The 19,236-nt window shown below is 42.1% G+C and overlaps 1 protein-coding gene across 1 annotated transcript in view; it reads right to left on the bottom strand.

Moving 5' to 3' along the window:
- ZBTB20 (zinc finger and BTB domain containing 20) overlaps positions 1-19,236 on the bottom strand; it is a 48,299-nt gene that overhangs the window by 25,314 nt on the left and 3,749 nt on the right. The window contains exon 2 of the mRNA XM_034789074.1: positions 13,685-13,872. Coding sequence (XP_034644965.1) covers positions 13,685-13,872 — 188 coding nt within the window. The remainder of the gene's footprint in view (positions 1-13,684; positions 13,873-19,236) is intronic.

Genomic DNA, 19,236 nt, shown 5'->3' with positions numbered 1-19,236 from the left:
GCAGCAGTCTCCTGGTAGATGCTATGGAAAATGTAGATGGTAGTGATGAGAAGCTGAATTATGGAGCAGTTTTGAATGTGGATTTCTATGTGCAAAAATATTGCAGAGAGAGCTGCGCAACATTTGGCAGTTCCTGTATGTTTAACATAAATGCAGAAAATGATCCCTGGAATCCTTCAGTAACAGTTCAGTTAGCAGGGGATGTAAGTGGTGCTGAAGACCGCTAAGGCCACCCATGAGTGTTAAGTACTTTAAAGCTTATTTACTGTAGTAAGTTTCTACTGTGTGGCCACAAGGTGTCCTCAACTGCAAAGTAAATGCTCGACTCTTGAATGCTGACAGCTGGAAAAAACTCACAGAATTTGATTTTCTATAGTGTTCTTCATCATGATATCTCAAAGCTCATTACAGTGTAATGACTATTGCATTGCTAGAGGTGCAGTGACTGGGCAACCACAGAAGCCATTATTGCTCCGCAGTATCTCTACAGACAGCCTTGTACTTTAAACCTCTTTGACTCAGAAAGAGAATGGTGGGCAGGACACCAGCATTATCTCTTATTCTTTTTTGAAACATACGAGGGGATCTTTAATGTGGATAACCAGCAGAGCAGAGCAGAAGGGCCCTGCTTCACTTTCTCACCTGAAGGGGAAAAAGAAAGATGAGCCTATATCCCGGAAGAGCTTTTTCTGCTGGAGTCAGGCTTTGCCTAGGTTTTCCCCAGATGCAATGGGGAATTGTTTGGAAATCTGTCAAACTGACATTTGTGAGCTTCTTCGCCTGCATACCAAATGCCTGATCCTGAGAGGTGCGGAGTATCCTGAACTCCCACTGAAATCATGATAGGATCCCAAGAGGAGTTTCCCACTCGTGCTACTTTACCCTTGGGATACATTCTAATATGCCTGTCACAATGCATCTCCTGAAATGTCACACTGGATAAACCTGTTTTTTCTGCTAATTTCTTTGAAAAAGTGTATTTAACTCTCACACTCCCATCACTGCCTGTCCATCATCAAAATGCCACTTCCTACTTAGAAGGGTGCAGAATCTGATTGGTAGGGCAGTAACCTGGGAGTTTGGAATCCTGAGTTTTCTTCTTGGTTCTGCCACGTACTCACTGTATGCCAGTGGCCCAAAGACTAACTCCTATATGCCCCATCACAGCAAACTAATATAACCTTCTTCTGCTACTGCAGCCCAGCTGGGTCCCTGCATAACCACCTGCTCCTCCTAGCCCACTATTGTTGCAACCCTCTGCTTCCCTACAAGCATTGTTGGAAACCTGCAATTTCTGGTTCTACAAAACTGCTCCAAAAATGCTGGAGCTACACAATCTTCTGACTCTTCAAAGCAATTGTGGGAGGCCAGTAATCCTGAATTCTGATTTACAGAGGGGTGACTGTGCATCTGCTATTGCTGCTGCGGTTACTTCAAGCACCTTTTCTTTGCCGATTCAACAAGTCATGACTGTGCTTCTTCAGTGTTGCATTTAGAGCAGACAGAGGTGCAGCAGGTTGAGTACCACTTAGGAAGCTTTGCTTGATTCATTTCAGCACTCCTGCTCACACTTAGAAAACAGTGGCATATTATACCTGCAGTCCTGATGTTCTAAAATCTAGACTGAAATACACTGGAGACTTAGTGAATGTTTCCTTTCATTTTCCCCCAAATTAACCTTCTGAGATGGGAACCACATTCTTACTAGGGCTGCGCGAAATAAACACAAAATCCCCCAGATCTGAAGATTTCTTCATTTTATATTAAACAAATTGTCTAATGTTGCCCCCTCTCCCCCCCCCCAAATTGGAAATTTTATAGGTTTTCATTAAAAAGCAAACCCACTTCTGAGTGAAAAGGAACTTTATTTTGGAGTGAAAACTTCAAGATTTGCATAAATTTGACATTTGTTTCAGCTGAAGTTCAGCAGTCACATGAAAACACATGAACATGTTGGTAAGTCGTAGGGTGACCAGATGTCCTGATTTTATAGGGAGAGTCCCAATATTTGGGGCTTTGTCTTATATAGGTGCCTATTACCCCCCACCTCATCCCGATTTTTCACACTTGCTGTCTGGTCACCCTAGTAAGTCCTACGTTTTGAGGAGGAACCAGTCAATTTCCTAAATATTTTGAATTTCCTGAGCTGGAAAGGACCTACAATGGAATGCTAATATATTTTCATAAAATTTCACCAAAAGGTTTGTAGTCAACCCCTTGATTCTGGCTGAGAATATACGACAAGTCCACATGATAAAGAACAGGTCAAAGAGAAAAGGGAAATATTTTTCCTTTCCATTTAACAGGTTGTGGGCCTGATTCACCACTGTTTTACTTTCCACTGATTTCAATGGAATTACACCAAAATACGACTGGTGTAATGCAGTTCAGTGCTTTTATATACCTGGCCTATAGCAGGACCCTACCTCCTGAAGCCAAGCCTAGTGGGAGAACTTTCTGTTGCTCAAGGGAATGATCTGCTTTCAAATCAAAATGCTTGGAAGTCTATCCTGCCCTGCTCAGGTTGGTCCTTATGACCGTGTGGCCTCCTTGAAAGGGGACTTTAAGGGGAAATGCTGGTAGGGAGTTGTGGGAGGATGGAGGAACAGTTGCAAACTCTGCGGGAGAGCTGACCAGGAACACCTCGGCTTTCTGTTGCTTTAAAGGTTTACTGGAGTTTTCGCCTTATCATCTGCTTGAACATCTTGAAAATCAGTATCTCTTTGTATAGTATCTGTCTAAAACAAACAACCAGATGACACTACACAAGTTGCCTTTAACCCTACCAGATTGTTGCTAGAATCAAAATATGTAGCAGTCTACATCTAAGAGGAAGTACTGTATTTTTACTAGCATAACAACCATTAACATGTCAGTAATGTACTCTGTGTAATAAAGGACTGTGTGCTAAAATCCACCAAACATCTTTGGATTTTCTAGTCCAATAACTAAATCTATTTGCGAGGAAGAAAACAACATGGAATAAAAAATGTAGAACCTCTCCAGGTGTCTGGCAAATGAGCAAGAATTTGCACTTCCCATTGATTTCCTATCTTTGCCTTCAAATCTTAGTTGAAAAGATTTTTACTTTATTTTATGCAACACAGATTCTTCCCCTTCCCTGCGCAAACTATCCTGCACAATTCCCTGCTTGTCTGCCCAGTTATGACGAATCCATTTGGCATCTAAACAAAGACTAAATACAGACCTTCCTCAAATAAAACTGCATGGTGCCCAGGATTTGAATGTCCTACCTCCAGCAAGCACAAACCCCCATGCTGGGGATGGCAGCCTCTCTATCACCCCATGGGCCGGAGGAGCAACCACCATGGTTCTAACCCAGGCTCTCCTTGCAGGATGGGAGGAGGATTCTGCTTGTTTACTCCAGCTTTGTGAAATGTGTGGTGCGTGTCTTTCACTCTCTTGTGCCTCAGTTTCCTCATCTGTAAGATGGGGATAATACTACTGGCCCTAACCTACAGAAGAGATGCGAGCATTACAAATTGTTTGGAATTCCTTGGATGAAAGGCACCAGAGACAGGCCAGGTATTAACTCCTCTGATTCCTTTAGAGTTTTGTTCTCCAGGCTTGAAGACATTGAGTTTTCTGTCTATACTTTTTCAATGCCTTGATCCACACCCATGTCTCCTGACACTCTGAAGCCTACTTATAATTGCAATGGATTGGTTATAAGTAGCAGTTTCCTTTCACAGTATCTTGGTGACCATAGGTTTCTAACTGCCAATGACATGCCCAACTATTTTTAAGTTAAAAGATGTATTCCTGTTACAAGAAATAGGATTCAGCTCTCACATTTTCTCTTCAGACATGTACTTTTGGAACATAGGGAGAGTAGAAGAAATGAAAGGTCCATCCAGCACAGCATCCTGCCTGCAAGCAGCATCCTGAACCTCTACAGTTCCTTGCAATTCAGAGGAATGCTTTAAAAACATATGCAACGTACCTGACCTCTCCTCCCATCTACCCCTGAAGTTGCCTCTGCCTTGGGGTTTATACCTTGGAACATGGTTCCTGATTCCTTCCTCCATCCTTCCACAGTGGAACTGGATTAGCACTACTAGGGTTAGGGCCGTTCAGACCCACAAGGAGGCACAGAGCAGAAGGCATTATTCCTATAGTCATTTGTATCCTTTCAATTTTTGATAAACAAATGTAATCTGTTTTCTGGTTTTAAATCACACACCACCGCCTCCAGCATAAATGCGCGCACACACTTACTTCCCTTCTCTCAGTCCTGTGCAGGGTTTGCTGATTTTTATCTCCAAGACTGACGGCAAACTGGACAGAAAACAGCAAGGAATCAAATGATAAATCAAAAAACCCCAAGGCCAGATCCTTAGCTGGTAAAAATCAGCATAGCTTCATTGACTTCACTGGGGTTACGTGGATTTACACTACCCTCCACCTCCCAGTGTATTAAAAAAAAAAAAAGAAAGAAAGAAGAAAGCAGTTTATAAAAGTGCCCTCCCATAATTGGACACAAACAAAACAAAATGGCCACACGATGGCACCATTTCCTCAGATGAGAAATCAAGCTACTACTACTGCTACTGTCTTTATTACTTGAACTTTTTAATGTCTCAGTGAAAACTGTTTCTGCTGTGCTCACCTGTTCCCAAAGATACAGGAGTGAGACCTGCTTACACCAAATCCAAATCTGGCCCAGATTTCATTTATCTGCTATGGGTTTTAGGCTGTTTGACTAAAATCCGGGCGTTCTGTACTGCTAGTATTTCCCTCACAGAGCCAATTTGTATTACTCATAGGATATGCTGTACTTGTTACAGTCTATCATCTACTGAACAAATGAGATGGAGCCAACAATGCCCATGAAGTTACTGTGTCTTTGCGGGTTTTTCCTTCAAGTTTAAAATGGAGGGATGTTTACTGGAGAAGGGAGAAATTTGCTCCTAGGAAAATGTGGGCTTCACTGGTGATGTATCTTTCTTCTTTAAGGTCCTCATTCAAAGCCCAATGAAGTCACTGGGAATGTTTCCATTAGCTTCAATGGACTTTGACCAAACCCTCCAGGTGCTCCTGAGATTGAAGCCCCATAAGAAAGATGAGTGTGGGCTCTTCTTGCTCTTTTCTCTGCATTTGACTGCCGGGATCTACACCATCAATGGAAACAGTCCTTAGGAGGGGAGTGAATGTAATAATTGGCATTGCTACACTGATGACCGTCTCCCAAAATGGTAACTGTTACCCTTAAGCGTCTCTGGATTTGCCCCTGTATCAATTACCTTTTCCCAAGACTGGGAGGAAGTGTATCAGTTTGAGTGTGGTTAAATACAGTAAGGCTAAAAGCCTGTGGGCTTTGGTTAAAAGGAAAATATAGATTAAAACCCCTTAAGATAATTACCTGTTTAGAAGGTTTTTACTCCACCCAGAATCCCTCTATAGGGAGTATTTGTAGCAGTCTGTGAAGGAAAGGGAGCCTTTATAGGGAAGTAGTGTGTGGAATTTGTTTTATCTACATACACAGCGGCTGACTGGAATAACTTGGAGTGGGGAAGCAGCTTGTGAAAACCTGAGCCAGAAGTGGGAAAGGGGTTTCTGTCTGGACAGAAGCTACCATCAGACCTCACGTGGTAGAGAAGTAACTGAGGGCGGCTGGACCACACATCGCTATATATACGTCCCATGCACAGCAGGAGAGAGGGGAGTTGCGCATGTGTGGTCCGACGGGCACTGCTATTGAAGATCTCCGACTCCAGACACAAAGGCATTGCTGCACCTACAGTGGAGCACCCAGGGGGACATCACTTGAAGAAGAATGCTTGGTTTTGTTTGGTTAGTCTTTTGATGTGTCTCCTTGATCTGTTACTAAAGGGTAATTTTTAACTAGCAAGACTGGCTGCTGCAGTAAATTTTCCAACCCTAGAAATAACATGAGAGAGAGAGAGAGAGATCTCAAGAGTTGGACTGTGGCTTTTTTACGTTGAGTTTTCAGGGAAAGGAGGGAGCTGTCTCCCCCAGAAGGAACACCAGAGAGCAGGAGTGCACAGACAGCTATTGTGAAAGGCCCTTGTACAGTCCCACGCAGGAAGAATCTCTGTGCATCCTTCCATCTCTGCATGGCTGTTCCCATATGAGCAGAGTGATAGTGGCACATACTCAGCATAAGACATGATTTTGTTTCTGGACATTACAGCCTACTAAAACAATTTCTGTCCTCAGCTACACCTGTGCAACCATAAGCAAAGGTATATCGCCAACATCACCTCATTTAGTCTTGGTGTGATGTAAGTAATAAAAACAGATTCAGCCCTAGGCTACATTTAGGTTTATTTGATGTTATTAGACTGATCTGTGGCAATAAGCAGATATTGCAGTTTTAATATTCCAATAAAACATTTGAATTTTTTTTTAAATTGGTGTGATACATATACAGACACTAACAGGGGATACTAATATAGTGGATAAGTTATCACCTCTGGGTCAAATTCTGCCCTCAGTTACGTCCCACACCCTTCTCAGTCAAGAACATCACCTTAAGCAGGGGTTTTCTCTCATTCATGTACTGGCCTGGCCCTACCTTTTCCAGAATGACTGAATGGAATCACAGCGCAAGGTACACCTATTAAACTCAATGTGGTTGCATAAGGTATCCATGAATCTGTGTGGAGAAGTCACCCTTTTTGTTTTTATTTCCTCTAGCACACTCCTCCCTCCCCCCAAATCTACTTTGTCTTTTTTTCTCTATCTGCATAACATCAATAAATTACATGTTACCACCCCTCTCCTTCCAGGTATAAAGAACTTTTCAAGATTTTTAGTAGATGTACAATATTGCCATACTTACATTGTCACTGGTTAAAACTCAAAAATAGCTTTTGGGAGACTACTTTTAACTCACACTACTTCTCTCTTGGGGGCTTTCACAGAGAAGCATTACCCCGCACATGTCACATACTGGTACAGAGTATGCTGTGTATCCTACCTATGCAGAGATCTTTTCAGTGTTTAACATAGCCAAGCATAGTGCACAAATTAGGGATGCGTGAGAGTTCTAGTATTTGTTTTTACATGTGTCATGGGCTTTAAGAATACCTCAAGGAACCTTTTATAGTGATGAATTAACTAGAGATCTAGACTTCTCACAGTTTATTTCAGTTCCTGAATGGTGGAAATGTAAGACTAGATCTCATGTTATTTTGTCCTTATAAATGACTCCATGAAACAACAAAAACGTTCACAGCAAACATAAATACTGAGACAGCACTGAACACACTGTTGGTGCCACTATAAATAGTAATATTTGAATTGCTATGGAACCCAAATGCACAACGCTTCCATAAACAGACAGTTGTGTTCACTCATCTCACAGCAGGCTGGTAAGATATGGTATTCATGATAAAAGCAGCAGGTCGATCAGAAGTTTGGGTGGCACCCTTCAGTCACAAATACCTTATTTTCACTTCCATAATAGTTCAAAGCATATTGTATGTACTGTAATACTATGATCTTCTCTAGTGCCTTCCACCAGAGAATGAGAAAATGCTTTGCAAACATTTATGGACTGTAATGACTAGGATCTCAAGTTTATGTTTTAGTATCTCCAGCAGCACAGCCTAAGCGAGAGCCCTACTCAGTCAAGAACATCTCTTCAAGTAGCACCTGGGTTTTTCCTCTCCTTCAGGGGCTGACCAGGCCCTACCCTACTTGGAATGACTGAATGGGATCATGGCACCAGGTACTTAGACTGCTTTCAAGAGAGAAAGCAAGAGAAATGCAGAGCAAGTGAGTCTGGAACGCCGAATGAGGTTTGCAAAAAGTTCCTAAGTTGGAATGATGAGAGAACAGAATGGCAACAAAATCTACCCTACCAATAATTGTAAACTTTGGCTACCCAAAGTAGTTAGGTAACAGGACATGGTCTGGTTAATAATTCCTCGATCCCTTAAATCAATGTTTCCTAAAGTGTGGGTTGCACATCCTAAAGAAGTGCAAATGACTAGCCAGGAGGGGCATGGACGATGTGTACCCTCAGATGAGTAGTCCTTTAACAACACGTGACAGTGCTGAAAGGGGTGTGATTACTTTTCATTTTCTTGATGGGAGACTCACCTTTCAAAAGGGTGGGAATTGCTGACATATAATTGTTGTGTGAGACAGCTCATTCTGGAGCATACTAGGAAGGAACTACTCTTAACAAAAAGTCTTCATGCACCTGAGTAGGAGGTGGCTCAGGAAATATGTGTAGTTAAGCCATCAAATTGCAGCGACCAGAATATTATTAAGTTTGACACCCTTGCAGGAGGATCATATCACAAGGTAGGCTCTGACATGCAACTTCAAGGAGGAGGATTATTAAGAAAACTGAAGAAATTAGTTTGAAAGAGCCTGAAAGGAAAAGATAAGAAATTAAAATCCATAAAATCAGCAGGGAGGTGGCCTTAAAAATCCTTTATTAGGATCAATATGCATATCCCAGGACAACAGCAACAACCGAAAAAGGAAGTGGAATAACACCAGGATGGTTAAGTAACAAGGCACAAGAGTTTATTAAGGCTGAAAAAGTTTCCTTCCAAGCATGGAAATCATGCCGAAGTGATGCTAATAGAACAGAGCATAAACTGTACCAGGCAAGATGTAACATGGAGATTAAAGAAGTGAAGAGGAAATTTTAAGAAAAATAGCTGAAGGTATAAAGAAAGTACTGTAATAACAAATTCTTTAAATACATCAGAAAGAAGAAAGTCACAAGGCAATGACTGGTGCCTAAGAAATACCTTAGATAGCATGGACAGACGGATTAAATAGACAAGAGACTTAGTGGGTTAGGTAGGCCACCGGTGCACAAAAACGGTAGGGTAATCAAAGAGGATACAGCAATTTCACAATCAATGTGATTTTTTAGCATTGGTTTTCAGCATGGAGAATGATGGGGCAAGGAAAATGATCTCAGGGTATGAAGGTGATGGCACCGTCCAGGAGAACATTATAAAATAAATAAACAAACAAGCAAATAAATAAGTAAATAAATAAATAAAGGAGGGGGTAATAGAATATTTTAAGAAATTAAACTGTAATGGATGGCATTCATCAAGGAACTATGAATGAAGTTGCTGAGCTACTAATACAAGTATGTAATTGAGGGATTACAGGGTGACTCACACCTTTAAAGAGTGATACTAATGGGTGATCTTGAGAATTAGAGAGACCAGCACATTTTACTTTAGAGTCAGGAAAATAGTTGGGAAATGTTAGTGGATAGCTATAACGTATCTAGGGGAGTATAATGTGATTCACAAACAAAAGCATCACAGTACTGCCAACCCCAAGTGTCCAAAAATCATGGGAGTAATAAATAAATAAATAAATACAATCCTGGCCCTTTTTCTTTGCTTTCTGGTTTTTGAACCTTTAGGATACACTGGGGACACGTTTTCAAACTTTTTCTCTGCAACCACGAGGGCTAGAAACTCTTTTTTTTTCTTTCAAAAAAGGAAAGCTGAGATTCTCATGTAATCATTTCACTCCAGGAGCTGGGGCTTTAAGAAAAGCACCAAATATCATGAGACCTGATAACACTTCATCAACTTAACATTAATGTCACTTAAAAAGGAAATTAGCAATTAAGGTCATTCCATATAGTTTTCAAATGCACCTAAATGACTTACAATCCTAAGTGACATTGACTTACACACCAATGGAACTTAGGAGCTCAAGTCACTTAAGTGCTTTTGAAAATTTACCCATTGACTATGTAACTGAAATACCATTCCATATCACATGCAGTTTAACAAAAATATAGATGAGATAACTGTTAATGTGAACACACTGTCAGACCCTGCACCCAAGGAAGTCAACAGGAGTTTTCCCCTGGAGTTCAATGGGAACAGGACAGGGGCCCTCCTGAGGTGCATTCTAACAATGTGTCCCAGCATCTCCCCTGTGCTGTGCTGAGCTCTAAGGTCCCAGTGAAGTCCATAGGAGGGTTGAGCAGTGAAGCCCAGGAGAAGGAGACAGGAGGATACACATCCATCTTGTTCCCCCTACTACAGAACCTCAGAGGGGGGACATATAAAAATTAAAACATAAAAACTGGAAACACTAATCTGCAACTTCACAGAACCCAACATTAGTACTAGGCAAAACAGCCCCACTGAGTCACAAGGAAGGTATATAGACCAGGGGTAGGTAACCTATGGCACGCGTGCCAAAGGCGGCATGCAAGCTGATTTTCAGCGGCACTCACACTGCCTGGGTCCTGGCCACTGGTCTGGGGGGCTCTGCATTTTAATTTAATTTTAAACGAAGCTTCTTAAACATTTTAAAAACCTTATTTACTTGACATACAACAATAGTTTAGATATATATTCTAGACTTATAGAAAGAGACCTTCTAAAAATGTTAATGTATTACTGGCACACAAAACCTTAAATTAGAGTGAATAAATGAAGACTCGGCACACCACTTCTGAAAGGTTGCCGACCCCTGCTATAGACCCTTATTGATTGCTCAGGAAAAATATCATCCTGAGTTTCCTTCCCCCCTACCTCAGTGCCCTGTGGAGTTTAGGAATCCCGAAGAGTATTTGCCTCCCTCTCTCTTCTTTTCCCTTAAAGGCCCTGTGGAGTTTAAAAGGCAAACAGCCATCAAAATAAGAAAGTCAGATTTTACTAAGAGAAAAATGCAAATAGAATCTGGCTCAATGTTTCTGTCCTGGTCTGCAATGTGGTGAAACCCACATCTGGATCTGGACAGGCACGAAATGTGGGGGTATACGGACAGAGGGTTGTGGTTCAGGCCCATCGCTAGAGATTAAAAAGTGCATTCCTTTCTATATGCAAGAACTGTCTTGGCCCCCAATTAAAAATAAATGACCTCTGCATCCCTTCATCCCCTCCACTTACTACTGCTGTTCCATGTTTCTTCTTTATCTTGTCTTACTTTCCTGCTTGGATTTACATTCACTGTGACAATTTACCTTCAGGCCAGCCCCCTTTTCTGTGTCCTCTTAAATCATAAACCCCATACCACCCATTTTTTTCAATAATCATCCAACCTGCTCCTCAGTCCCATGGAAACTCTTTGCTAAGGTGTTGTCTTTCCCTTATCTGGAACAAATTCCTTCATAGATGGGCCGTCTTTGCCCTTTCAATGTCTAAGAATAACACTTTTAACTATCAATAGACAGAAAGAGTTTCAGCTGCACCATTCCTGTGGGATTCCTATGAGTTTAGACACATCTGCTAAGAGATATATATATATATATAGCAGAGTCTGAATGAAGCTTTATTTTTATTATATCCTTAAGCATCTGTTGAAATTTTCTGCCGGAATGTTCTTATCTTTTGGCACTCCCAAAACATAGGTCTATACAGTCACTGATGTTTGAACAGCTCCTGTGTTATCTACACTCTTGAAAGCCTAACCTATTCACATGGGGCCATGTTCTGAAGTCCTTATTCACTCTACATGCATCGCAGTCAAGGAGAGTTTTGTCCAAGTAGAAAGTGGAGTATGGCCTTAGGTTTTGGCCCCTACTAACCGTTACCATTTGCTCTTTTGGTGATTAGGAAAGTGTGTGGAATCTGTGCACCATCTGACAATAGCCTCACTGCTTCCTTGTAACTATTTCTGAACATATAGGGCCAGATTTTTACTGGAGGCCCTTAGCCTGTGTCTGCAATTTACACCCAAACTCTTCAAATTTCACAACTCTTCACACCAACGTCCGCATGTACACCATGAGGTATTTAGAACTCTAACGTCTGGTATAACTCCAAGGGAATTCAAGGTACTGGTTGCTATCTGCAAAGCCCTACAAGAACTAGGACTCAGCTATCTCAGAAACCACCTCTCCTTCTGAACTGCTATTCCACCTGCATTTGCCTGGAATGCTTAAGCTAATCTCTCTCAGCAGGGAAAGCAATGGGAGCTTGAAGCAATGCATTCTAGATTGAAAGTCCTTGCTTCAGGAATTTCCTCTCACTGGTAATATGTCTAAGCCCAAGAACAGGAACATTTAAGACCCAATCCTACACGGGGCAGAGTCAATGTGACTTCAGTGGATGTTGATGGCACACAGCACCACACAGGAGGCACTCACCACACAGGATGGGGCCCTTAAGAAAGCATTGTATAATACATCTTTTTGCCCAGACTTTTTGTTAACTGCTTGCTTCAGCACCGTTAGCATTCAAACTACTGCCTAAACTTTCTTTATCTTTGTTTTTTAAAGATGAGGTGCAGCTGGATGTCTTGGTGTATTTGCTACCTATACTCGGGAAATTGCTCTTAAGTTGAACCATGTAGAGAGTCCAAAATAAATAAGGTAATAGATTCAAATACCTGGTACACTGATCTAATGCTTCAACCACCTTACAAAACAAACCCAAATCCCAGTCTTATCCAGTGACAGGCATCTCAAATTGGAAGAGAATTTTCCTTTGCACCAAATTGTATGGTGCTTCCTTTTCCATTGTCTCATGCCTCTTTCTCTTTACCAGGTCACTGGGCCAGCTTTAGGGGAGCCTCCTGATGCTGTTTATTGGTTCTATTAAAACTGTGATCTCAAGAAGAGGCTCATAATGAATAAAGTCAGAAGGTGGCAGGAGTGAATTGCCGCTGAAGTGATTAGGATAGCAATTATCCCAATAACTTGGTTGCTTCCAAGACTGGCCCTCAGGCAGGTCGTTTAAATTAAAAAAAAGAAAATATCTTATTTTTTACCTGGTATTTTTATTGCCATACCCAGATTTTCTTTTTATTGACCTCCGCAAAGTTTAGCTGGCTTCTGAGTTCTTGGAAGCTGGCTTCCTCGTCTTACTACCCCCCCCCCCCCCCTTGTACACTTTAACAATATCTTAAAACCACTCCAAAAGAGGCAAACTACCTCCCTTAAAAAATGGTGAACGTGAGAGCTGACATAACCCAATGAAGGGATGGTTGTAAAATTTCAATATATTGAAGATCTGCTATGTATTTCTGTCTTTTCAAAATCGAGTTCCAATTGCTCATTTCCTTGTTTTGGGATTGTGTGTTTTTTTTTTTTTTGGTGTCCTGGATGAAACGGAAAAGAACATTTTAAAAAGGCCAGGAAATCTGTGCTGACTCATCTTTGAGTTAATACACTGAAAACATATCAACAGCGTCTGGCCTATCTGGTTGCATTGGGCCTTGAGTCCTCTAGGTCCCCACCATGCTAAACCCAATCCACCTCACAGAGCATCACCGGGATTCTTTGCCTGAAGCCCTGTTGCATAATGGGGTCTGCTAGAGATTTGCATTCCCTACTTGCTCTCCTCCATTGTGGCCTGGGTTGGGGTTGGGGTTGCAGTCAGAAGACAAGTGGGGATGAGGAGAAACACAGCTACATGAAGATGAGGAACCCCAGTCCTAGGGAGGGAGGGAGCTGGTGGGGAGCCATACATATATTATTTCACAGAAATTAGGGCCAGCCCTGCATACCTGATCTGTGCAACTCTCTCAGCTTTCTTAGGCTGACTGAATAATCACGACTTTATCACAGAAAACTTCCTGGAAAATATTCTGAAGATAAATGGACCAAAAAAAGGAGGAGGGAAAGGCTAATGAGATCTTGCTGATGACATTATGGAAACAACATGCATCAGGCTGGGAAAGCTAGTCCACGGTGTGGAATGGTATTTCACCAGCTCCCAGCAACTCGTCAGTACATTGGTGTACTCACAATCAGATGACCCTGTGTGTGCGGGCAGGTTTGTTGGTGACTGTGATGAGTGGGTGAGGGCTGGGCTCAGAGGCGGAACAGCTTCAAGGTTCAGGCAGGGAAGGCCTGGCTTGGCGCTGCATGCACCCGTCTGAGTAATCTCATTCTCCTCAGACGCCTTCTGGTTTTCAGCTGTCTTGGGTTTCTTCCTGAAAATAAACAAAGAAACCTTTGAAGGGACTAACTGCGTATTTGGGAAAAGGCATTTTTAGAATCTGTTAAAGATAACTTGCTTTTTTTTTTTTTTTTTTTTTTCTTCCTTAAAGGGAGGTAGCAGGGAGGACTCCATGCCTCTTGTTTGGAAACAAGCTGCTCCTTGTTTTCACTCTGATGCAATGGCCCTGAGACCACATTAAAGCACAGAGACCAAGTCAGAAGCTCCCCATTCTGCCCCTACTGACTACATATAAATTAAAACCTGTCTGAGTTCTTTACACAGTCTGAGCTCCATGTGACAAATATTAATCAAGGCTGCATCACTCTGAATTGAAAGTTATACAGAAATATACAGCAAATGTATCTGGAAAACAAATAAACACTGATGTTTCCAGTTCAAGAAGTGTGAAAGTATAAGCTGGTACTTTGTGAAGAAGATTATGGGTGCAGGGGGCAAGGATGGTGAAAGGGGGTAATTTAGAGAGGCAGAGGTCATTTATACAGGTGAAGCAATAAGATTTAGAGCCTTACACAACCAGCAATAGCCACACTGCATGCTGGCTTCCTCTACTTTCCTTAAAAGAAGAGAGCCTTTAATTACTAAGTCTAATATTTGTACTTCTTTAGTGCACTCCATCCAGGACCTCAAAGCACTTTGGAAACATCCAGAATGAAGCCTCGGAAATCCCATGTGAGGCGGGTAAGCATTATTATCCTAATTTTACAGGTGGGAAAACTGAGGCGTGAAGAGGGAAAGTGACTTGCCCAAGGGCATACAGCAAGTCTGTCACAGAAAGGAAAAAAGCCCAGAGCTCTGTGCTTTAAATACTAGAAAATGCTACTTCCCTCTTTATAGAAGTAAGTTACAGCTGGAGCTCTAATTGCAGTGTTTAGTTTGCAAAATCATTGTCTTGGAGAAGCAATGACTTGTAACTTTTGGCCAGCAGACTGGCTGCCCTACTGTATGTCTGGATCCAGGCAGGTGCAGTGCTCATGGAAGTGAGCAGAAAGTTACGGGGGGTAAACATAGCAATTCAGGTACTACCTGCCATGATGGCAGGATGTGTCACTTACTGCTGTTCATAGGTACAACCTAATGAAACCTGATTTCAAAAGCTCTTCTTTGGCCTAGAATGATGCCCACTTAAAACACAAATAACTGTTGAAGAAAGCAACCTTCTTAAAATGTTTTCTCTACAACAATGTCTTTGCATTATTTTTCACCCAGGGAGCCCTTCATTTGTGTTACAGAAGCTCTGAGGGTTCTTCTGTTGTTTTATCCAGTTTCCCCACATCACAGCAACCATTCTACAAACAGAGCACCGGACTATTCATCACCATAATTCCTTAAATAGTTGGAATGGTTGCTATGTCAGCAGCCCCTTCTGAAGTGCCTATTGCCCTGGTAAATGCAAATAAACAACACAACCAGTTTTCTCCTATATCTCCACCACCAAAATCCTCACTCAACGTGTCCTGCAAAGATACAGGCTCATTAAGACAGCAAAATCATATCTTTGAGAAATAGTCCTGCCTCTTGCCTATCTTTTTATTTTTTTTAACAGATTTTACAAAACCTGTTCTAGGGTCCAAGCACCAGAAAGGCAAAAAAAAAAAAAGAAAAAAGAGAAAGAGATACACACAAGAAAGAAAGAGCATCTATCACGCAACAGAGAGCAAAGCCACTTTGCCATTAATCGAGAACATTGTCTCCGGTTATATAAAAGAATTATATAAGCCTGGCATATCTGAGGGCATAGCATGTGGAAGCTCTTGTCAAACCTTGGTGGCTGCCAGTACTAGCTGGTCACCTTCAGAGGGCAGCAGAGCACCACCTGGCTCCAGGCTACATTGTAGTCAGACAAAACCTCCCTAGAATCTTCCTCCTGGTCACCATGCCAGAGGTTAAGTCTGCCAAGCTCCTTTTTTTTTTTTTTTTTTAAATTCTTTGCCGTAAGTGTTAAAATTACACACTCCAATGAAGTGTCTCCTCAGCCGGAAAATGAAAGCTCAAGTGAAAAAAGTTAAACAGGCCTGCCCTCAGCCCACCCCCCCAATAAAACCCAGCTGGGCTCCCAAACCCAAAGTAAAACAGTAGAAAAAGGAAGGAAAATGTGAAAAAGAAAAATAAATAAAGAAAAGGCAGACACTGCATGGAGAAACACAAAGCAAAACTGGGTGCGTGTATACACACACACACACACACACACACACACACACAGGCATGGAGAATCCCTGCCAACCACCCTGGGTTTCCTCATGCCTGAGTTCAGTGGTCAAAACTACATGGCTGCAGGCACCTGTCTTGTGCTGGTCAGTTCTGCTTGAACCAACATTTTGGTCTTCCCACTGCTCATGTTTCTGTTTCCAAAGAGGCTGGTCCAGGGTTTTAGATGGGAGTTTTAGGTGAATCGAGGCTGAGTTAGATTTGTTGTTAACCCCAGTGGTGCTGGCAGCTTTAGTGTATTTTATGTTGGGGGTACCACCCTTCCCAAAATCAGAGGCTTAGTGAAGTGGAGAATACTCCGTCCCGTACACTGTATGGTAGGGAACAACATATATTACAAATAGGTTAAAAATATGGGCCAAATTCTGATCTTACTTACACCAGAGTAAATCTGAAGTAACTATTAGCTTCAATTGAGTTACTCAAATTTGAATTAGAATAACTGAGGCTAGAACTGCATCACTGTAAATTGCATGAAAATCAGACAGTTTTGAAATATTGTAAGTATACTTCATACAGAGAAAAGTCTGAAAAATAAATTAAGCATCTCAGTCCCCCCCACCCCAATTCCAGCATGCTTGAAATGTTGATACCAATTCTGCTGCTAAAATCTACCTCTAGCCACACAGCAATGTATTTTAGAAACTTGAGTAAGGAAAGTATACCTTTTGTCCATGAGAGCACTTCAAACATTATCACAGGCAAACTCTTGTTACATTTCCTAGGACCTGTAGAGAAATATCCCCCCTTCCGCTCATTCCCAGTACCTTCCTCCCTCTGCACATGTGTACACACACACACACACACACACACACACACACACACACACACACACACACACACCCCTCTTTCACAGCATTGTTAGTTGTGAAGCTTTCAGGCAATGACAGTTCTTGTTCAGCCAGCAGTGGATCAGGGGGGCCGGGGTGGTTGGGGTGGCTGGACATATGGCGTAACGAACATCCCCATCCTTGGTAACAGATTTACAACATCTAAGGATTTGTCTTCACTGCAGTTAACCCAAGCTACAGCTCAAGTGTTGCCCCTAACTCATGTCCCATCCTCACACACAAATCCTGCACTCGAGTGTGTTGATGGTTTTAACTCAAGTTGGCTGACCCGTCATGGAGTATAGGCAATAGCTCATATTATCACAATTCATCAGCTGCTAACACTAGCACTCTGTGCTGCTAATCCAACCACTCTGTGCAGCTCAAGTATTAGTTTGCAGTGTGGCTGCTCTCACTCAGACTAGGCTAATTTGAGAGGAGTTAACTCAAGTGTAGATAACTTGAGTTAATTCTGCAGTGAAGAAATAGCCTGAGTGCCATGTTGCTAAATAATTTCTACTTCTCTTGCATCACAAGCACTCAGAATCAAGTACAGAGGCAGGTTAGAAAATGTTTTAACTATAGGCTAAAAAAACAATGAGGAGTCCGGTGGCACCTTAAAGACTAACAGATATATCTGGGCATAAGCTTTCGTGGGTAAAAAACCCATTTCTTCAGATGCATGGAGTGAAAATTACAGATACAGGCATAAATATATATTGGCACATGAAGAGAAGGGAGTTACCTTACAAGTGGAGAACCAATGTTGAAGGCCAATATAGGTGAATTGTGTCCACTATAGGCTGTGACCCCAGTGACATTATGGATAGCATCCTCTACTCCCATCTCTAATCTCTTTCCTTTCTGAATGGGTTTATTTGCTACCGTTGCTCTCAAGGGAGACAGTATACTATCAGGAGGCCCTCACAACAGAAACCATTCCAAATCAGAATGCTGTGGCCCTACTACATGTACTCAGTGGAAAGGGAAAGGAGGCAATGATGCTGTTAAGCACCAGGGAAATAAGTGTTCACAACATTACTCCTCTCCTTTCTTACTGATTAGAGAGCTTTCCCTGTATCTGAATAACTTAAACATATGAGAGGGAAGCAGCAGGAGGAGGGAAGCTCAAGTAAGGGAAACATCAAAGCCAACTTAGAATTTAGAGAAAACTTATTAGAAAAAAGGCTCGGCACTCACTTTGATCAGAAACTACCAATGTAGGAGCGCAGGCACTGAGGCCTTATGAACAGTCCTCTCCTCATTTCTCCAATCCCCAAGCTTAGACTCCGATAGTCAGTGCTATGGACAGGCAGCAAATCCTGAACCGTTTATTACACAACGTGTTCTTATCTCCTTATTCCAGGAGGTAAATTGGAGCACTGTCTCACCTCAGTCAGTAGCTTCAGAATGTGACCACTGGTTGGCTGTGTCAAAAGGAATGGAAGAGCTGGATTTGGCTGGTGCATAAACAATGGGAGAAGGAGGCAACAATGGCTGGGGTTTGGTGGGAGGGGCAGCTTCTCTAAGTGACTGTAGAGTATTCCGACGTCATTGCAGTTTGTACATCTTCCCAGATTCTTACTCTGAGCTGGCTACAGTGCTTGGCAGTAGCACATCATAATTTCACCTGTGGGTGTCAGTGTAATGCACTACTTCAGTACATGTGATCATGTTTCCTTCTAGTAACAGCCTATTTACTCCCAGCTAACAGTTACTCAGTTTCATAAGGCTATGAATCAGGCCCCAGGTGCGGGTGGTACCAGGTTTGATCCCCAGGGAGGACCATGCTCTTTCTCTGTATGTGGTTGTGGTTTATTATATTAGCTATTCCAGTCATTGAAGCTGAGTCTGAAAACACTCAAGGCACCACCATCATCATCATCTTTACCCTCATTATAAGGAAAACAGGGCCAAGACACTGGGGGAAAAGGACACTATGGTAGATAGCCCTGATGTATAGAATCCTAGAAGTTAGACATGGTGAAGACTCATTTATCTTACTCAACTAGCCAATGCAGGATTGTTCCTTAGAGTTCATTTAGTACGGTTTCATTCAGTCTAGTTTTCAATGGCCCTTGTAATAAAGCTTCTACCCAATTCCTTTGGAAGACTCTTCCACAGCCAGATACATCTCTTGGGAAAAAGCAACAGAGGGTCCTGTGGCACCTTTAAGACTAACAGAAGTATTGGGAGCATAAGCTTTCGTGGGTAAGAACCTCACTTCTTGCATCTGAAGAAGTGAGGTTCTTACCCACGAAAGCTTATGCTCCCAATACTTCTGTTAGTCTTAAAGGTGC

The sequence above is a fragment of the Trachemys scripta genome, chromosome 1 (genome assembly GCF_013100865.1).
Source record: "Trachemys scripta elegans isolate TJP31775 chromosome 1, CAS_Tse_1.0, whole genome shotgun sequence".
NCBI lineage: Eukaryota > Metazoa > Chordata > Testudines > Emydidae > Trachemys > Trachemys scripta.
The sequence above is the reverse complement of the archived record's forward strand: the minus strand, read 5'-3'. Positions and strand labels throughout refer to the sequence as shown.